Here is a 20,545-nt window from a genome sequence, read left to right as displayed (position 1 = left end):
ACCAGCCTTAGAAATTGCAGCCCAAATAAATGCTTCACAGAGTTTAAGTAACAGACACATCTCAACATCAACTGTTCAGAGAAGACTGCGTGAATCAGGCCTTCATGGTCGAAGTGCTGCAAAGAAATCACTACTAAAGGACACCAATAAGAAGAAGAAACTTCCTTGGGCCAAGAAACACGAGCAATGGACATTAGACCGGTGGAAATCTGTCCTTTGGTCTGATGAGTCCAAATGTAAGATTTCTGGTTCCTCTGTCTTTGTGAGACGCAGATTAGGTGAACGAATGATCTCCGCATGTGTGGTTCCCACCGTGATGCATGGAGGAGGTGGTGTGATGGTGCTTTGCTGGTGACACAGTTGGTGATTTTTTTATAATTTAAAAAGGCAGACTTAACCAGCATGGCTACCACAGCATTCTGCAGCTATACACCATACCATCTGGTTTGCACTTAGTGGGACTATCATTTGGTTTTGAACAGGACACTGACCCAACACACCTACAGTCTGTGTAAGGGCTATTTGACCAAGACAGAGAGTGATGGAGTGCTGCATCAGATGACCTGGCCTCCACAATCACCCGACCTCAACCCAATTGAGATGGTTTGGGATGAGTTGGACCGCAGAGTGAAGAAAAAGCAGCCAACATGTGCTCAGCATATGTGGGAACTCCTTCAAGACTGTTTGAAAAGCATTCCAGGTGAAGCTGGTGGAGAGAATAGCAAGAGTGTGCAAAACTGTCAAAGGCAAAGAAAGGGTGGCTACTTTGATGAATCTAAAATATATTTTGATTTGTTTACACTTTTTTGGTTACTACATGATTCCATATGTGTTATTTCATAGTTTTGGTGTCTTCATTATTATTAAACAATGTAGAAAATGTAGAAAATAGTAAAAAAAAAAATATATATATATATATATATATATATATATATATATATATATATATATATATATATATATATTAACTTCAATGAGTAGGTGTGTCCAAACTTTTTACTGGTACTATATAACCAACAATGCAGTTAAGAATTAGGATAAGAATAATATACAAAAATAACAAGTAATTAAAGAGCAGCAGTAAAATAACAATAGCGAGACTATATACAGGGGGGTATTGATACAGTCAATGTGCGGGAGCACCGGTTAGTTGAGGTAGTTTGTACATAGTTATTAAAGTGACTATTCATAGATGACAACAGAGAGTAGCTGTGATGTAAAGAAGGGGGGGGGGGCAATGCAAATAGTCTGGGTAGCCATTTGACTAGATGTTTAGGAGTCTTATGGCTTGCGGGTAGAAGCTGTTTAGAAGACTCTTGGACCTAGACTTGGCGCTCCGGTACCACTTGCCGTGCGGTAGCAGAGAGAACAGTTTATGACTAGGGTGGCTGGAGTCTTTGACAATTTTTAGGGCCTTCCTCTGACAACGCCTGGTATGCAGGCGAGGTCCTGGGTGGCAGGAAGCTTGGCAATATCCTCTGTAGTGCCTTGCGGTCGGAGGCTGAGCAATTGCCATACCAGGCAGTGATTCAACCAGTCAGGATGCTCTCGATGGTGCAGCTGTAGAACCTTTTGATGATCTGAGGACCCATACCAAATATTTTCAGTCTCCTGAAGGGGAATAGGTTTTGTAGTGCCCCTTTTACAACTATCTTGGTGTGCTTGGACCATGTTAGTTTGTTGGTGATGTGGACACTAAGGAACTTGAAGCTCTCAACCTGCTCCACTGCAGCCCCGTCGATGAGAATGGGGGCGTGCCCGGTCCTCTTTTTCCTGCAGTCCACAATCATCTCCTTTGTCTTGATCACGTTGAGGGAGAGGTTGTTGTCCTGGCCTCTGACCTCCTCCCTATAGGCTGTCTCATCGTTGTCAGTGATCAGGCCTACCACTGTTGTGTCATCGGCAAATTTAATGATGGTGTTGGAGTTGTGCCTGGCCATGCAGTCATGAGTGAACAGGGAGTACAGGAGGGGGCTGAGCACGCACCCCTGAGGGGCCCCTGTGTTGAGGATCAGCATGGCAGATGTGTTGTTACCTACCCTCACCACCTGGGGGCGGCCTGTCATGAAGTCCAGGATCCAGTTGCAAAGGGAGGTGTTTAGTCCCAGGGCCCTTAGCTTATTGGTGAGCTTTGAGGGCACTATGGTGTTGAACGCTGAGCTGTAGTCAATGAACAGCATTCTCACATAGGTGTTCCTTTTGTCCCGGTGGGAAAGGGCAGTGTGGAGTGTAATAGAGATTGCGTCATCTGTGGATCTGTTGGGGTGGTATGCAAACTAGAGTGGGTGTAGAGTTTCTGGGATGATGGTGTTGATGGCAGCAATGACCAGCCTTTCAAAGCACTTCATGGCTACAGACGCGAGTGCTACGGGTCGGTAGTCATTTAGGCAGGTTACCTTAGTGTTCTTGGGCACAGGCACTATGGTGGTCTGCTTAAAACATGTTGGTATTACAGATACGGACAGGGAGACGTTGAAAATGTCAGTGAAGACACTTGCCAGTTGGTCAGCGCATGCTTGCAGTAATCCGTCTGGCCCTGCGGTCTTGTGAATGTTGACCTGTTTGAAGGTCTTACTCACATCGGCTGCGGAGTGTGTGATCACACAGTCTTCCGGAACAGCTGGTGCTCTCATGCATGTTTCAGTGTTATTTGCCTCGAGGCGAGCATAGAAGTAGTTTAGCTCGTCTGGTAGGCTTGTGTCACTGGGCAGCTCTCGGCTGTGCTTCCCTTTGTAGTCTGTAATGGTTTGCAAGCCTTGCCACATCCGACGAGCATCAGAGCCGGTGTAGTACGATTCGATCTTAGTCCTGTATTGACGCTTTGCCTGTTTGATGGTTCATCGGAGGGCAGAGCAGGATTTCTTATAAGCTTCCGGGTTAGAGTCCTGCTCCTTGAAAGTGGCAGCTCTAGCCTTTAGCTCAGTGCAGATGCTGCCTGTAACCCATGGCTTCTGGTTGGGGCATGTACGTACGGTCAGTGTGGGGACGACGTCGTCGATGCACTTATTGATGAAGCAAATGGAGGGTTAGGGAGAGCTTTGTATACGTCTCCGTGTGTGGAGTATAGGTGGTCCAGAGTTTTTTTTCTTTGATTGTATATTTAACATTCTGATAGAAATTTGGTAAAACAGATTTAAATTTCCCTGCATTAAAGTCCCCGGCTACTAGGAGCTCCGCCTCTGGGTGAGAGTTTTCTTATGGTGGAATACAGCTCATGCAACGCGGTCTTAGTGCCACCATCAGTCTGTGGTGGTATGTAAACAGCTACGAAGAATACAGATGAAAACTCTCTTGGTAGGTAGTGTGGTCTACAGCTTATCATGAGATGCTTGCCCGAGGTAGAGTAATAGCTCGAGACTTCCTTAGATCTCGTGCACCAGCTGTTATTTACAAAAATACATAGTTCGCCGCCCCTTGTCTTACCAGAAGCCGCTGTTCTATCCTGCCGGTACATCGAATAACCAGCCAGCAGTATGTTGATATTGTCGTTGTTCAGCCACAACTCCGTGAAGCATAAGATGTTACAGTTATTAATGTCCCGTTGGTTGTTTAATCTTCCACGTAACTCGTCAATTTTATTCTCCAAGGATTGCACATTTGCTGGCAGAATGGAGTGGGGGTTTATTCGATCGCCTACGAATTCTCAGAAGGCAGCCCGCTTTTCGGCCCCTCTTTCTCCGCCCCCTCTTCATGCAGATCACAGGGATTGGGGCCTGTTCCTGAGGAAGCAGTATATCTTTCACGTCGAGCTCGTCAGAGTCGCGAAACAAAAAAAAGGATTCTGCTAGTCTGTGGTGAGTAATCGCAGTCCTGATGTCTAGAAGTTATTTTTGGTTATAAGAGACAGTAGCAGCAACATTATGTACAAAAATAAGTTACAAACAGCGCAAATAAAATTTTAAAAAACACAATAGGCTGGTGGCACGTAAAACGTCTGCCTTCTTCTCCGGCGCCATCTTACATACATACTGTATGTACACTACATGACCAAAACTATGTGGACATTGCTGGTTGAACATCTCATTCCAAAATCATGGACATTAATATGGAGTTGGTCGCTCCTTTGATGCTATAACAGCCTCCACTCTTCTGGGAAGGCTTTCCACTAGATGTTGGAACATTGCTGTGGGGACTTGCTGGCATTCAGCCACAAGAGCATTATTGAGGTTGGGCACTGATGTTGGGTGATTAGAGCTGGCTCGCAGTCGGCGTTCCAATGCATCTTAAAGGTGTTTGATGGAGTTGACGTCAGGGCTCTGTGCAGGCCAGTCAAGTTCTTCCACACTGATCTCGACAAACCATTTCTGTATGGACCTTGCTTTGTGCATGGGGGTATTGTCATGTTGAAACAGGAAAGGGCCTTCCCCAAACTGTTGCCACAAAGTTGGAAGCACAGAATCGTTTAGAATGTCATTCCCTGCTGTAGTGTTAAGATTTCCCTTTACTGGAACTAAGGGGCCTAGCTCGAACCATGAAAACCAGCCCCAGACCATTATTCCACCAAACTTTGCAGGTGGCACTATCCATTGGGGCATGTAGCGTTCTCCTGGCATCCGCCAAACCCAGATTCATCCGTCCGACTGCCAGATGGTGAAGTGTGATTCATCACTCCAGAGAATGCGTTTCCACTGCTCCAGAGTCCAATGGCAGTGAGCTTTACACCACTCCAGCCGACACTTGGCGTTGCGCATGGTGATCTTATGCGAGGCTGCTCGGCCATGTAAACCCACTTCATGAAGCTCTCGACGAACAGTTATTGTGCTGACGTTGCTTCCAGAGTCTGTTAAGAACTCGGTAGTGAGTGTTGCAACAGAGGAAAGACAATTACCGCGCTACACGCTTCAAAACTCGCCGGTCCCATTCTGTGAGCTTGTGTGGCCTACCACTTTATGGCTGAGCCATTGTTGCTCCTAGACGTGTCCAATTCACAGTAACAGCATTTAGCTGACCGGGGAAGCTCTAGCAGGGCAGAAATTTGACGAAATGACTTGTTGGAAAAAGTGGCATCCTATGACGATGCCACGTTGAAAGTCACTGAGCTCTTCAGTAAGGCCGTTCTACTGCCAATGTTTGTCTATGGAGATTGCATGGCTGTGTGCTTGATTTTATACACTTGTCAGCAACGGGTGTTGCTGAAATAGACAAATCCACTCATTTGAAGGGGTGTCCACATACTTTTGTATATAGAGTGTTTTTTAAATTGAATCTATACTTGGAGTCAAAGTATAGATATAATATTGTCAAAAATATTATCACGATATGTAACTGTACCGCCCCCCCCCCCCCCCCCATCAATAGTAATGACCAGTGAGTCGTGGATAATGATTTCACCCTAAATGGTTATGGATAGTGTGAGTTTTGTGTATAGTATTATATAGCCTACATTTTTGTGTTTAGCCATTGTTACTAACGTCTTATTCAAACACACACACACACAGCATAGGCACACACACACACACACACACACACACACACAAACACACACACACACACACACACACCGTGTCGAGCATCTGCAGCACTCTGTCCTGTTCGCAGGCATCCAGGCCGTCAATGATGACCGCCATGCGGGTCTGGTTCTGGGTGAAGCCATCGATGGTCTTGGCCATCTTGGACATCAGCTCCACCTCATGCTTCAACACCTGGAGCAACCAAACACACACACCATCAACCACTACATACTGTACAACTACAGACAATGTGTCTCTTCCTATTAATTCATCTCTGTTTTGAGAGCGGTAGTAGGAATTTAGCTCCTGAATGCCTAACACTATCATGTAACAACATCATGTATTTATTCTTAACCATGTTAAAACTGTACAATACCATTTAACTTGCGACATTATGAGCCAAATCCTAACTCGATCAACTCATTTGATCTACATGTAACTTCCATGTTCAAGTCTGTATCGACATTGCTGCGTAATTTCAAGTTACATATCTATTCTCAAGTTAGGGATTCGTCCCCATTTCAATATCACTAGAGAGGAACCTATCAAACAGAGTATTCCCTATAAGCAAAAGACGTTGAAAGGATGTTGAAAAGACGTTGAAAATGTGCTAAAAAGGGTTTCCACTACCTTCATGAATCCCTCGCTCTTGAGCTTGTGCATCTTGTTGGCGGCACTGTGCAGTCTCTTCCTCTGGGAGTTGAGGACGGAGTCAGCCACCTGCCACCAGGTCTTACAGTTCAACAGGAGGGCCAGGCCAACCACGCTGGCCATGGCGATCAGCACAGCGTTCACCGTAAGGTTCTCACGCTGCACCTAAATAGATGTAACAAGGTCCACACACGAAAACTAGTTGAAATATTTTTTCATGTACAGCAGATGCTCGACACAGTGTGTGTGCTTGTGTATGTGCACATTTGTGTGTGTGTGTGTCAGTGTGTGTAGGTACCTTAAAGATGGCCAGCAGCGCCATGGCCGTGATCAGGCAGCCCAGCGTCACGACGAACAGCATGAAGCTGGGCACGCAGCAAGTCTTCTTCCACTTCTTACCTGGAGGGGGAGGGGAGAGGGGACAAATATCTAAGTATATTTAGGTATTCTAAGTATATCTAGGTGTTCACACCCCTTTTCTATGACGCTCCAAGTTGAGCTCAGGTGCATCAAATGTAATTTGATCACTGCAACTTGATTGGAGTTCATCTGTGGTCGATTCAATTGTTTGGACATGATTTATAAAGAAACACACCTGTCTATATAAGGCCCCACAGTTGTCAGAGCAGAAACTATACCATGAAGTCCGAGGAACGGTCTGTAGATCTCTGAGATAGAATTGTGTTAAGGCATATACTGTATCTGGGTAAGGGGATAAAACAATTTCTAAAATGTTGAACATTTCAAGAGCACAGTGGTCTCCATCATTGAGAAATTGGAGAAAAAAAACTGGAACTTAAAACTCCTCTAGGGTAGGGGGCAGCATTCGGAATTTAGGATGAAAAGTATGCCCAAATTAAACTGCCTGCTTCTCGGGCCCAGAAGATATGATATGCATATAACTGGTAGATTTGGATAGAAAACACTCTAAAGTTTCCAAAACTGTTAAAATAGTGTCTGTGAGTATAACAGAACTGATTTGGCAGGTGAAGACCTGAGAAAAATCCATTCGGGAAGTAGTTTTTTCTGTTGGTTTTGTAGTTTTCTATTCAATGCCATTACAGTATCCATTGACTTAGGACTCAACTTGCAGTTCCTATGCCTTCCACTAGATGTCAACAGTGTTTAGAAATTGTTTCAGGCTTGTATTCTGAAAAATGAGGAAGTAAGAGCAGTCTGAATGAGTGGACCCTAAAGTGTCACAGAGCTTTTTCATGCGCGCAACCGAGAGAGTGCCTTTCTTGTTTACCTTTTATATTGACGACGTTATTGTCCGGTTGAAATATTATCAATTATTTAGGCTAAAAACAACCTGAGGATTGAATATAAACATCGTTTAACAGGTTTCTATGACCTTTACGGATACAATTTTTTGTCTGCCTGTTTTGACTGCGTTTGAACCTGTGGATTACTGAAGAAAACGCGCGAACAAAACTGAGGATTTTGGATATAAAGAGACTTTATCGAACAAAAGGAACATTTGAGTAAATGAATGTCTGCTGAGTGCAACCATATGAAGATCATCAAAGGTAAGGGATTAATTTTATCTTTATTTCTGACTTGTGTAACTCTTCTACTTGGCTGGTTACTGTTTGTAATGATTTGTCTGCTGGGCTATGTTCTCAAATAATCGTAAGGTATGCTTTCGCCGTAAAGCATTTTTTAAATCTGACACCAAGGTTGGATTCACAAGAAGTTCATCTTTAAACCTGTGTAAAATATGTTTTGTTTTCTGAATTTTTATAATGAGTATTTCTGTATTTGAATTTGGCGCCCAGCAGTTTCACTGGCTGTTGAAGAGGTGGGACGCTAATGTCTCACGTACCCAAGAGAGGTTCAAAAAAAAAAAAAACATACGAGTCATGTTTTACCTTACTTCAAAGTAGCCAAATTCCGACTTTAGAAATATTGAGGGAATTATTTTAACACGAAAGCAGTAGGCTCTCATGTTCTATTGGTTTTCAAAATCAACTTTCTTTTACTGTCCAGCAGCCAAATACATAGTCATATTAGCAACCCATGCAAGTTGTTGCATCTTTAAATCTTTCTACATTTCTAATAGATACTTTCATCTTTGTCACATGAAACTGCTTGCATTTTAGAATAAGGCTGCAACATAACATTTGGAAAAAGGAAGGGGTCTGAATACTTTCTGAATGCACTGCATAGCCTACTGCTGTGTGCGCATTGCTGCGCTTATAATGTGACGAAGTAATAGTTTATCAAAATGTTAAGCTAAATCTTCTGATCTGTTGCATCAGCTTCATTGCTTTTAAAAGTTTTTTTGATGTACTGGTTGTATGAATTTAGAATCTATCGTCCCACAACTGTCCCAGATTCTGTTTGGAAGATTTATTTCTAGCACAGAATGACAAGCTGACCAATAGAATAGGTCAACTTTTGTACTATGGGGGATAGTAGGTTGACATAGTCTCGTGCTTTTGCTGTTTGTTACTCATCCTGTTGGCCGAGGAAAAGTAAACGTGGACAGTTCTTCTACGTGCACCTCGGAATTCCATAAGAACAACGTGCACCGTTGCATCCCGATGTGTCTGTCTTCACTTGTACTTCGAGGCTGCGAGACCTGTGATAAGGACCCGATCACCTGACAGGCATTGGCTATTAAGAATTGAGATACCTGAGAGTAATAGGAATTATAATTATTATATTGCAGCCCAGGGGGGGCACAACACCCACACAAGGGGGCTGCACGGAAATTCGAGGCGTGCTGTACACTAAATATACAGTATTAGAGACAGAGGTAATACGACAAGGTTATCCAAAGTGAAGACAAACATAGTACCTTGGTTCTCCTCGTTCTTGAACACCCTGAAGAGGCGGGTGGCCATGAAGCCAAACTCCCTCTCACAGGCATCAGACAGGGTGGCTATCATCTCTGCCAGGCTGGTCTCCCCTCCCACACTGGACAGACGGTTGTAGTCTGTGAACAAGAACCTGACACACACACACACTCAGGCAAGGTTTCTAGAATATCATTTTTCTACCGAAGGTCGTTCACATCAAGGTGCGTGTGCACGAGCGGCTTCAAGCACGGGTTTTATGTATGTATGTGTGTGTAATACCTGACAGGCAGGGCGCGGGTAGTCTGCTCTGGCAGCTCGGGGGCGTTGACAAACATGAGTTTGAGCAGCAGCTCCAGGTAGCCCACCTGGCGGGCCAGACGGGTGCTGAGGACCCACGCCCAGTTCCAGTTCTCCCCCTCACGACGACCCCCGAAGTACACCAACACTGCAGGGAGGGAGAGAGTGAGAGAAAAGAATACATCACATTTCTGATTGGCCATCAGACTTTCCCCTACCTAGGATGACATCCAGTGGGTAGAACGTGAAAAATGCAGTTGCATGTAGCAAAACGCGGTAAGATCGCTGGAAACGTAGACCCAAGGCGCCCTCTAGTGATGTAATACAAGCAACTCTCCTTAACTGCAGGAAACCCCAGACCCAGAGTTTTTTGTTTACCCATTTCATTCTCCTCCATCCCGTTCTACTCTATTCTAGTGTTCCTCACCAAAGAAGACGTAGAGCAGGGTGAGGAGGCTGAGGGAGACAGCGATGGCCAGGCGGGGGTCGACGGTGAAGCCCAGAACCAGAGCTACAGAACCACACAGCAGCAGGGACAGGAACACCACCAGCCAGGAGAACTGGAACAGAGGCTCAATCTGCTGGCCTGCAAATGTCTTCATCTCATCTGGAGGAGAGAGAGGTGATACAAAAATAATAGGCAAGTGAAAATGAGTAGGACCTAGCGGTTCCTGCCTTACACAGGAAACTACAAATGAAGCACTAAGGCAGACAGCCTGGTAATGAGAAAAAGGAAGCTCATTTTACAGAGCTAATGTACAGAACTTGACTAAAATGGGCTGACATATTCACTGTTAGATTCATATTGCTGTTGTTTATTGAGAGGTTAAAAGCCTAATTATGTTTAAATGAGAGCCGTGGGACACTAGCAAAAGAACAGCCCTAGTGATATTCCTGGTGGTGCTCTCTTACCCTCCAGCTTCTTGAGCAGGAAGGACTTGCCGCTGCCCCACTGGGCGTACAGGCCCACACAGATAGGAGGCTGCATGGTGGGCTCACTGAGGATGTCTGCCAGGGCACTGCTGTACAGGTCATACCCCAGCATGTCACCGTCAGACTCAGAGGGGGACAGGTGCTCTGAGAGACAGGGGCAGAGGGAGAGAGAGGGGAGAGTGTGAGTGGTCATCACTTGAGAAATACAGCAATACTTCCAAATCTAATTTCCAAAACAAGATTGAAAGAGCTAAAAGTAATGATTCATATTAAAAGATGTTTTAAATAATACCAGTTGGGTATTACAATTTCATTCATAATAACAGGCTAAAATACAACCCTAGAGTACTCTTGTGCACTATATGCATGTCTATGTGATTTGAGTATCATGTCTCACTGGCTCCAAAGATCTGAGTGAGGATGCTCTTCTGGTGGGTGCAGTCGATGTTGTAGGGTGTCTCGCCGGCTTTATTGGGGCGGTAGAGCAGGCGGCCATCTTTAGGGTTCCTCAGGAGGAGCTCAGCCAGCTTGCGGCTCCGCCCTCTGATGGCAATGTGAAGGGCCGTGTCGCCTTTCTGGACAGGAGAAGAGAGAGATGATTAAAGTAAAGTAAGGTAGAAGAATCGGATTGCACAATGTGGATATATATTTGGCGGTCACACGTCAGACACTGGCTCGAATACAGAACCTGTGGTGTTATTCTAAAGATATATGCTAGGCTCTATATGTCGTGGTTGTACAGTACCTTGTCCACAGCAGCCACCTTGGCCCCTCTGTCCAGGAGCAGCTCCACTATCTCAATTTTCCTCATCTTGGTGGCTTTGATCAAAGGGGTCTCTGCATCCTGAAACACACATCACCATCATCTCAGACCAAGAGCAGTGATTGGTGAGAATAGAAGCAAGCAAATGAACAATTTGCAACACTAATCACACTCGTTTTTAAAACCGTCACAACTTTATCACAATGTTGATGTTGACAAGAGAGGAATTTGTCACGGTGCTATAAAATGACTGTTCATTTATTTACAGCAGCTGTGGCTGTTCCTTACCTTGGTGCAGCTCTCAGTGTCCGGGTTGCACTGGAGGATGTCTCTCACCATGGTGGCGTTCCCTTTCTCCACTGCCCAGTAGAGGGCAGTCTTACTATCCTGTTTTACACGGTTGAGAACAGGGTCATATTCATTAGGCACCAAACGGAAGAAACCTGACAGAAACAGGGAGGGACTACCTGAACATATCCAATAAGAAATGCTTGTTTTTGTTTTCCATTGTAAAACATTTTGCTACGGTGTGCCCTAATAAATTGGCATGATGATAGACCAGAGATGTTAAAGGTCCAATGCAGCAGTTTTTATCTCAATATCAAATCATTTCTGGGTAACAATTAGGTACCTTACTGTGATTGTTTTAATTGAAAAAAAATTGTCAAAAAGAAACAAAAATAGTTTCTTAGCAATGAGCAAATTCCCAAGCAAGAATTTAGCTGGGACTGTCTGAGTGGGGAGGGGACTCCTACCTGTCCCTTGACGTCAATGTCGGCATATTTGTTTAGAAGGGCTCTGACAATCTCCACATGTCCCCCTCGCACTGCTCCGATCAGCACTGTCTCCCCACTCTGTGACACACAAATTAAACATCACAGGCTTTCTATACAGAGAGCACAAACTCAATCACCACACAACACAAAAGATGGGTTATACTGCAGAGGAGCGGACGATACGTGCTGTTACCATCAGCACATTTATCCATATAGCATGACCATTATCATTCAGGTTGACGTAATCCTGTCTAGACTCTACTGTTTATTGTCAGGATTATCAGGGCAATATTTCAGCTCATCTTTAGAGGTTGGTGATGGTCATCTACCCTGTCTGGTATGTTGACGTAGGTGCCAGCGTCCAGCAGGTCCTGGACTATCTCAGTGTAGCCTTCCTTGGCAGCGATCATCAGGGCCGTGTTGCCGTCCTTGTCTGTCATGTTGACGTTGGGGTTCCTCTTCAGAAGCTCCTTCACCACCTCATTGAAACCACCCCGCACAGCCACGATCAGAGCTGTCATGGAATTCTGATAGAGGGAGAGAATAACAGTCAGGTTTTTGTCATTTCACCATAGTGTTTCCTTTCATGGATGGCAGCTAAAGCCTATTTCTTCACGATGAACGGGAATGAATGGATATCTATACGGACAAAGCTCTGACTCGTCAGATAAGGCCTTATTTTAAAGAGTGTGTAGTCAAACGTATGACAAAAACCTCTGACAATGCATTTGTGAATATTCATACCCCCCCAAGACAAAATAGATAAATACATTTTAGAGTGAACCGACGCTTGCTTGAGCCCATTGTGTGTGTGATCCGCTCAAGCCTTGTGCAATGAGGTTTTAACGAGAGTAGGGAGCTCCACTTACCGCTCCCTCCTGGTCCACATCGGCCCCGTTGACCAGCAGGTGTATCACACTGTCATAGTGGCCCTTCCTGGCTGCCCAGATCAACGGGGTAGTGCCATACTGAGAACAGGGGAGGGGAGAAAATAAGAAAGAGACAGCGGTGATGACTATTGAAACACAGAATGTCGGGTCATTTTTAAAAATCATTACTTTTCTGGCATTTTTAATAGAAGACAAATTGAACACAGGATCAGTGGTGAGTGCTTACCTTGTCAGAGCAGTTGACTTTAGCTCCGTGGTGAATCAGGAGATGCACTATATCAGCGTGGCCTCGTCCAGCCGCCCAAATAATGGGGTAGACGCTGTACTGTAAGGACAGGCATTAGCATATTTAACTCATTCTGAAATACACAAATGATTGACCTAATGACAGTATATTCTTTAATTTGAGAATGAATACAAGGTCTAAAGCTCTTTAGATAGGAATGGTAGCAGTGTACCTGGCCAGTGATGTTGGGGCTAGCTCCTTTCTCCAACAGCAGCTGGGTAACCTCCCCACGACCCTTATAGGAAGCCCACATGAGGGCACTCCATCCCCCCTGTACAGTAAACCACACAGGCGCACACACACTTTAAATGGGAAGTGGTGACATGTATAGTTAGTGGCTATTGCCACAATTCCCACAGTGCCAGGGAGAGGTAGAGCAGTCATCTTCTGTATGATGTCATGATGTCATAGAGCACGACATGCACATAGCCAAACAGTGGGTTTAATCCTGTTATTAGTACAGACAGGCTGGCACCAGGGTGGCTTAAGGCGTCAGCATGCTTCAGTTCGGCTGGCGCCTAAGAGGTTTGGAACGCAAGTCTGCTCGCATACTCCCTTAAAAGATCTTCGCTAGAAAAATTACCCCCAAAAAATGAATGTCCATTTTGAGACACCGTAGCCGGTATGCACTTCCTCAAAATAGTCCGAATGAATCCAAGATTACTCAATAAATCTGTATTAAATTTGTATGTTTTTGCCGAGGAGATTTTCCATCTGACTAAGATGTTTGGTGCAATAATTCTCAAGTGAAAAAATATGCATGAGGATGAGTCATCTCTCGTTGAATGACCACAGGCACTTCATTGAAGAATCCTACTGTTGACCAGTCGCCGACGTCGGCAAGCGACTTTGGCTTCCCCCGAGAAAAAAATATTGAACAGCCGAAAAATCTCTTGCCGAAGTCCAAAACGTGCTAACGAAAAAAGAGCCACATGATGTCACAAAAAAAGTCGTCATAACATATGCAGAAACTGTTCCGAACTGACACGCAACACAGCCATGATTGATTGCCTGACTCACCTTACACTAGAACCAGTCCACTGACGTCAAAATAATGAAATGGAAATAGCACATTTCAGAAGGCAAAAGCTTTGGTCATGACACTCACAAATGAACAAACACTGTAATTGGTCTTTTCTACATGATCTTTACCCCTCCGGGAGACATGCAGAAGTGCAAAAACAAGGCATTTTGAATAACCTAAACTATACTGTGAATGAACACAGAGCTGCAGATAGATAGGATGTGAAGTAGGCTTCTTCCACTGAGAGGTTTGTATTACAGATATTAACCATATCCCAGGTTAATGTACTCCGGACATCCAGAGCTCAGTAAATGCAATTATTACAAAATGGAGGAGATTATATTGGAGGTATAATCGCATCCCAAGCTAATGGATAAATCACTTCAAAGCAGCCTGGAATGGATTGCAGTCAGACAAGACAGTAGAGGAAGAATATGAATAGACTCGTTCTACTGTGTGTGTGTGTGTGTGTGTGTGTGTGTGTGTTGGGTATTGTGACAGCAAGGAAAATATGAATTTTAGTGCAAATGGACCAATAAAGCAAGTATTGTACTGTATTGTAGCTCTCATACGAAATACCCAATGGCCACCATCAATGGCAGTCAATGACTGCTGTGCCAGAGTTGTAGGTGACCTTTATTCACCCCAGGAGGTTGAACGCTTTTGAAAATGCATCCAGATAAGACGGTCCAATCTAAAATAATCCTCCTTTCATCTTTTTGTTTTGTCGTTTATCCTCACTTTTTCAATCAAACTAGTCCTCCGAGAGAAATGTTACACACAGGTACAAAAGCTTTACTTCATGTTGCCCAGTGTTTACTTTAGTGTCCACTCTGCAATGTCCTTGCCCAATACCCTGTACCCAGTGCCCACCCTCCTCTCTCACCATGTCCCGGTGCTCCAGGCTGGCATTGTTGGCCAGCAGCTCCTTCACCACCTCCACATGGCCCTCCTTAGCCGCTGAGATAAGTGCCGTCCAGCAGTCCTGTTGACGGGCAGAACACAGGGGTTACACTTGGTCACCACGGAAACTCCAATCATGTCGTCGTCGCCGTGGACCACCACCAATCAGAGGGCTGCCGGTCTGTATTAGTCCGCTCCACAGTGCTGTACCTACCAGCTGGTCGTACCAGGTGCTCATGGACGCGGGGTGGAGGTGACAGAGAAAGCGCGTCAGTTAGAGAACAGAGAGCAAAGGAGAGATAGAGAGAGACGCGGTGTTCAGGTCTGGTCCGTCTCACTCAGTCTGGTGTAGTGAGAGTCGGAGTGTGTGTGTATGAGGTTTAGTAAGAGGTTGAGGCTGGGTGTGTTGATGGAGACAGCAGCTCTACACCCTGTAATTTACTTTAACAGAGGCCTGAGGCATTCTACAGGTGCTCATTATGGGGCTCTGTGTTAACCCACAGTGTGGTGACTTCAGCATGCTGGACACTAAGGGCTTATCGGGCAGTGGAGACCAAATGTTAACTTTGTGCGGTAATGTATTCTGTTGGCATCATGGTGCATTTTAGGGTTGGACAATGGTTTTTACTATGTACCTTGAGCGACCGAAATATTATGTGTTCCCAGCAGACTTATTCTCCCTGTCCTGAGCATAGGTGTGTGTGGTTGTGGTTGGAAAAGTCCTAGGTCTAAAACTCATGTGACAGCAACCCTCAAAACCATTGTCTAGCTACCATTTGTTTTAAGTGTGGTAAGTGTGGTGTGTGTGTGTGTGTGTGCGTACCACGTCGTCCAGGTTGACGTTGGCTCCTCTCCTGATGAGCTCCTGGACTATCTCTATGCTGCCCTGCTCCGATGCCACTATCAGAGAAGTCTGACCATTCTGAAGGGGGGAGAGAGAGACAGAGACAGAGACAGAGAGACGGTCACTAATCACATAAGAGTTACCCGAGCACTGATTTAATTGGACCATCACTTTTATAGCAAAATCTGGCTAAACAAATTAGCCTAGTACTTATTTAGATGTTTATGTTAACTCTCATTGGTTTGTTTACTGTGTTACATGCAATGCCTAGTATCCAGCGGCCATTGACTCACCTCGCTCCTGCTGTCCACCTCTTTGAACTTGTCCAGGTGGGCTTTTATGGCCGGCACGTTGTCCTCCTCAACGTAACTGAACAGGCTCTGGATGGCCAGAGTGGTCATCTTCAGCGAGGTGGTGGTGTCCATGACTACGCCTCACCACCGTGACTAGGACACACAAAGAGAGGTTATTAGCCTATGTACACATAAACCTGGCACAGTCAAAGCTGGCTGGACATATTTGAAGCACATTGTCATAAGGACAACACAACACATTAATAAGCCATAGGCTAGAAAGCACCTTCATACATGTGTCAACAACCACAAGTTGATGTTTTAGTTAAAATGTCAGTCAAAATCACAGGAGGTTGGCGGCACCTTAATTAGTGAGGATTCGCTCGTGGAGTTGAATAGGTTGAACTGTATAAAATACATCAAACATGGTTTCCATGGTTTCCGTGTGTTTGATGCCATTCCATTTGTGCCGTTCCAGACATTATTATGAGCCGTCCTCCCCTCGGCAGCCTCCACCGGTCAAAATGCTTCTAAATGTGTTATGGATGTGTTACTGACATGCCTAGTTAAATAAAATAAAAGTAATACATGGATTATGACTATAAATAGGCCCTAAGCCAAGCAGTACAAATAAAGGGAATGTTTGTTGTCCACTCACTGTTTTCTGTTTCAAAAGGATGGTATTTCTTTGAGCTTTGAAATGGTATCAGAAGTTCAACTTGGTAGAAGCAAACAGTGAGCAGTGCAGACATTCGAAAAGTATTCAGACCCCTTCTCTTTTTCCACATTTTCTTACGTTACAGTCTTATTTTCCTCATCAATCTACACGCAATACCCCATAATGGACAAATCAAAAATAGGTTTAGAAATTTTTGCAAATTTATAAAAAAAAATCTATTTACCTTATTTACATAAGTATTCAGACCCTCTGCTATGAGACTTGAAATGTGGAACTACCAAGACACTTCCTAGAGCTGGCCGCTCGGCCAAACTGAGCTATCGGGGAAGAAGGGCCTTGGTCAGGGAGGTGACCAAGAACCCAATGGTCACTCTGACAGAGCTCCTCTGTGGAGATGGGAGAACCTTCCAGAAGGACAACCATCTCTGCAGCACTCCACCAATCAGGCCTTTATGGTAGAGTGGCCAGACGGAAGCACTCCTCGTAAAAGGCACATGACAGCCCGCTTGGAGTTTGACAAAAGGCACCTAAATGACTCTCAGACCATGAGAAACATCGAATCTGATTAAATCAAGATTGAACTCTTTGACTCTTTGGCCTGAATGCCAAGCGTCACGTCTGGAAGAAATCTGCCACCATCCCTACGGTGAAGCATGGTTGGCCCAGCGCCGCCCGGGTTAGGCCAGGGTAGGCTGTCATTGTAAATAACAATTTGTTCTTAACTGACTTGCCTAGTTAAATAAAGGTTAAATAAAATAAATACAAATAAAATAAATGGTTGTGGCAGCATTATGATGGGGGGATGTTTTTCAGCGGCAGAGACTGGGAGACTAGTAAGGATCTAGGAAAGATGAACTGAGCACAGTACAGAGATCCTTGATAAAAACCTGCTCCAGAGCACTCAGGACCTCAGACTGGGGGCGAAGCTTCACCTTCCAACAGGACAACGACCCTAATCACACAGCCAAGACAACGCATGAGTGGCTTCGAGACAAGTCTCTGAATAACCTTGAGTGGCCCAGCCAGAGCCCAGACTTGAACCCGATCGAACATCTCTGGAGAGACCTGAAAGTAGCTGTGCAGCGATGCTCCGCATCCAACCTGACAGAGCTTCATAGGATCTGCAGAGAATGGAAGAAAAATCGCTGCCAAAGGTGCTTCAACAAAAGTACTGAGTAAAGGGTCTGAATACTTATGTAAATGTGATATTTCACTTTCATCTTTTTTTTATAAATTTGGAAAAATTTCAAAACTTGTTTTTGCTTTGTCATTATGGGGTATTGTGTATAGATTGATGAGGGGGGAAAGTATTTAATCCATTTTAGAATGACTAACTAAAAAGTCAAGGGGTCTGAATACTTTCCGAATGCCCTGTACACTTGCATTTCATACAGGCCTAATAAGTATGGCAGAGGACATGAGACTGGAAAGCAACTATAATTATAACAGTTAGAGATGGGCATGAGTATTCAAGTACTCAAACAAACTGTCAAAACTTGATCTTTAACCAGATATCTTTTTTTACATACTTTAAAACTATTTGGTTTAAATTTTGTCTTGAAGTACACTTACATTTTATTTGGACACTAGTGTTCTATTTGTGCATGTGCATTTGCGAGACAGAACAAAAAAGAAACCATGCCAAGCATCACGCGTTTTTTCTCCCAAAATTCCAGTGTCCCATCTGCGTCTAACTCGCTCAATTGCGTTCTGATCACTCCCTCTACACACATGCTGAGTGTACGCACAAGCTCTGTAGGCCTATCAAAACTAACTGATGGTTTACACAAGCTACATTTATTGTATTATCACATATTCAAAATGGACTGGTTGACTGAAGTAGGGAAATATGTGTTCCAATAATAAACTGCAGTTTTGGAATAATTGCGTCTGGTCTATTTTTATGTTTCGCTTAGGCCAACTTGCGTTTGTCACTAGTTACCACATGCAAAGTCAAAATTGGCTATATCGCCCAAATTCATGAAAAAAAATGTTTTTGTTCTTAATTTAAGGTTAGCAGTGTGGTTAAGGGTTAGGTATAATATCTGATTCTAAGAAGAGAAATTGTATAAATAGCTGGGATGGATGACTTTGTGGCTGTGGTAACTACTGACAACCCTACTTTGCGAACTGCTAGTGCCATTCAGAATTGGTACGCCATAACCTCCCTAAACATACAGGTTCCACACTGAACATATGCAAAAACGTACGTTTGTCTTCATCAAAGAGTGTATTTTAATCAGAATCATTAAGCCTAGGCCTACTCACCAAACAGAGTAATTCATCCCCGTGCAATGCTCAATGTGGAATTGTTAATCCATTTAGAAAATTCCAAAGAACAGGCAGAATAAACTACAAATCTATATATCGAAAATAAGACCGATTTTGGTTTGTAACCCTGAAAAAAATGGTCTTTCAAATTATCACTCCTTTTATTTATTTATTTTACCTTTATTTAACTAGGCAAGTCAGTCAGGAACTCTTATTTTCAATGACGGCCTAGGAACAGTGGGTTAACTGCCTGTTCAGAGGCAGAACGACAGATTTGTACCTTGTCAGCTCGGGGATTTGAACTTGCAACCTTTTGGTTACTAGACCAACGCTCTAGTTACTAATCCACTAGGATACCCTGCTGCCCTACTCCTAGAGAATAACTGTTCCAGGCGCAGGATGCACATCAGGTTAAATGAACGTCAGTGGAATGCCTTTCATGCAAGCTCTAAACCAAACAACTCAGAACAAAAAATAATGTAGAACAAAGAATTACGAGAAATAAGAATCATTTTTGCACTATTCTGTTCTATTTTATTATATTACATCATGTTTTTTACTATAGAATAGGTGTGTCTTGACTGTGATAAGAGCTTGGAAAATAAGTGTCTTGTCTGCTAAATTAACAAGGCTATGCCATTGCACAAGAGCAGGGTTCTACAAGCAAGCGCCACTGCTGAGGTTACTACCCTTTTGAAGATTGTGTTAACGTTATAATATTTAAATCTTAAAATGGCACTTTTTTATTGACTGAATATATGAAATTACATGTTGCGTTTATATTTTTGTTCAGTGTGAAGTGTTGCTCCCATCTGTCTGTCATGAGCTAAAATAACAGACCACAGACATTTTCCATATGCTAAATAAGCACATTTTTTAAAGTATTTATTTATTTTACCAGTTTTTCTCCCCAATTTCGTGATATCCAATTAGTAGTTACGGTCTTGTCCCATCGCTGCAACTCCCGTACGGACTCGGGAGAGGCGAAGGTCAAGAGCCATGTGTCCTCCAAAACAAGACCCTGCCAAGCGGTGCTGCTTCTTGACACAATGCTCGCTTAACCCGGAAGCCAGCCGCACCAATGTGTCAGAGAAAACACTGTCCAACTGGCGACCGTGTCAGCGTGCATGCGCCTGGCCTGCCAGGGTTCGATAGAGCCCAATAGGACAAGGACATCTCTGTTAGTGAGCATTTCTCCTTTGCCAAGGTAATCCATCGACCTGACAGGTGTGGCATATCAAGGAACTGATTAAACAGCATGATCAAGGCCTTCCAAATGGTGCAGTAGTCTAAGGCACTGCATCGCAGTGCTAGCTGTGCCACTAGAGATTCTGGGTTTGAGTCCAGGCTCTCTCACGACCGGGACACCCATGGGGCGGCGCACAATTGGCCCAACGTCGTCCGGGTTAGCGGAGGGTTTGGCCGGCAGGGATGTCCTTGTCCCATCGCGCTCCTGTGGCGGGCCGAGCGCAGTGCACGCTGACATGGTCGCCAGGTGTACAGTGTTTCTTCGGACACATTGGTTGAGACAAGACTAACTACCAATTGGATACCACAAAATTGGGGAGAAAAAGGAGTAATACAAATAAATAAACAACATGATCATTACACAGGTGCACCTTGTTCTGGGGACAATGAAAGGCCACTCTAAAGTGTGCAGTTGTGTCACACAACATAATGC

At 44.3% G+C, this 20,545-nt stretch overlaps 1 protein-coding gene across 6 annotated transcripts in view; it reads right to left on the bottom strand.

Moving 5' to 3' along the window:
• Positions 1–20,545, bottom strand: part of kidins220a (kinase D-interacting substrate 220a) — a 90,826-nt gene that overhangs the window by 64,605 nt on the left and 5,676 nt on the right. For all 6 annotated transcript variants that reach the window (XM_055864295.1, XM_055864296.1, XM_055864297.1 and 3 more), the window contains exons 2-19: positions 15,915–16,067; positions 15,601–15,699; positions 14,761–14,859; positions 13,023–13,121; positions 12,791–12,889; positions 12,544–12,642; positions 12,004–12,201; positions 11,654–11,752; positions 11,187–11,285; positions 10,881–10,979; positions 10,533–10,710; positions 10,115–10,279; positions 9,630–9,809; positions 9,185–9,350; positions 8,905–9,056; positions 6,400–6,500; positions 6,081–6,266; positions 5,502–5,642 (exon numbers count right to left, since the gene is read on the bottom strand). In XM_055864295.1, the coding sequence (XP_055720270.1) occupies positions 5,502–5,642; positions 6,081–6,266; positions 6,400–6,500; positions 8,905–9,056; positions 9,185–9,350; positions 9,630–9,809; positions 10,115–10,279; positions 10,533–10,710; positions 10,881–10,979; positions 11,187–11,285; positions 11,654–11,752; positions 12,004–12,201; positions 12,544–12,642; positions 12,791–12,889; positions 13,023–13,121; positions 14,761–14,859; positions 15,601–15,699; positions 15,915–16,046 (2,391 nt within the window). In that variant the 5' untranslated portion in view covers positions 16,047–16,067. The remainder of the gene's footprint in view (positions 1–5,501; positions 5,643–6,080; positions 6,267–6,399; positions 6,501–8,904; positions 9,057–9,184; positions 9,351–9,629; positions 9,810–10,114; positions 10,280–10,532; positions 10,711–10,880; positions 10,980–11,186; positions 11,286–11,653; positions 11,753–12,003; positions 12,202–12,543; positions 12,643–12,790; positions 12,890–13,022; positions 13,122–14,760; positions 14,860–15,600; positions 15,700–15,914; positions 16,068–20,545) is intronic.

This window comes from Salvelinus fontinalis, chromosome 16 (genome assembly GCF_029448725.1).
Source record: "Salvelinus fontinalis isolate EN_2023a chromosome 16, ASM2944872v1, whole genome shotgun sequence".
Taxonomy (NCBI): Eukaryota; Metazoa; Chordata; class Actinopteri; order Salmoniformes; family Salmonidae; genus Salvelinus; species Salvelinus fontinalis.
Note: the sequence above shows the minus strand (reverse complement) of the source record. Positions and strands in the feature narration are given on the sequence as shown.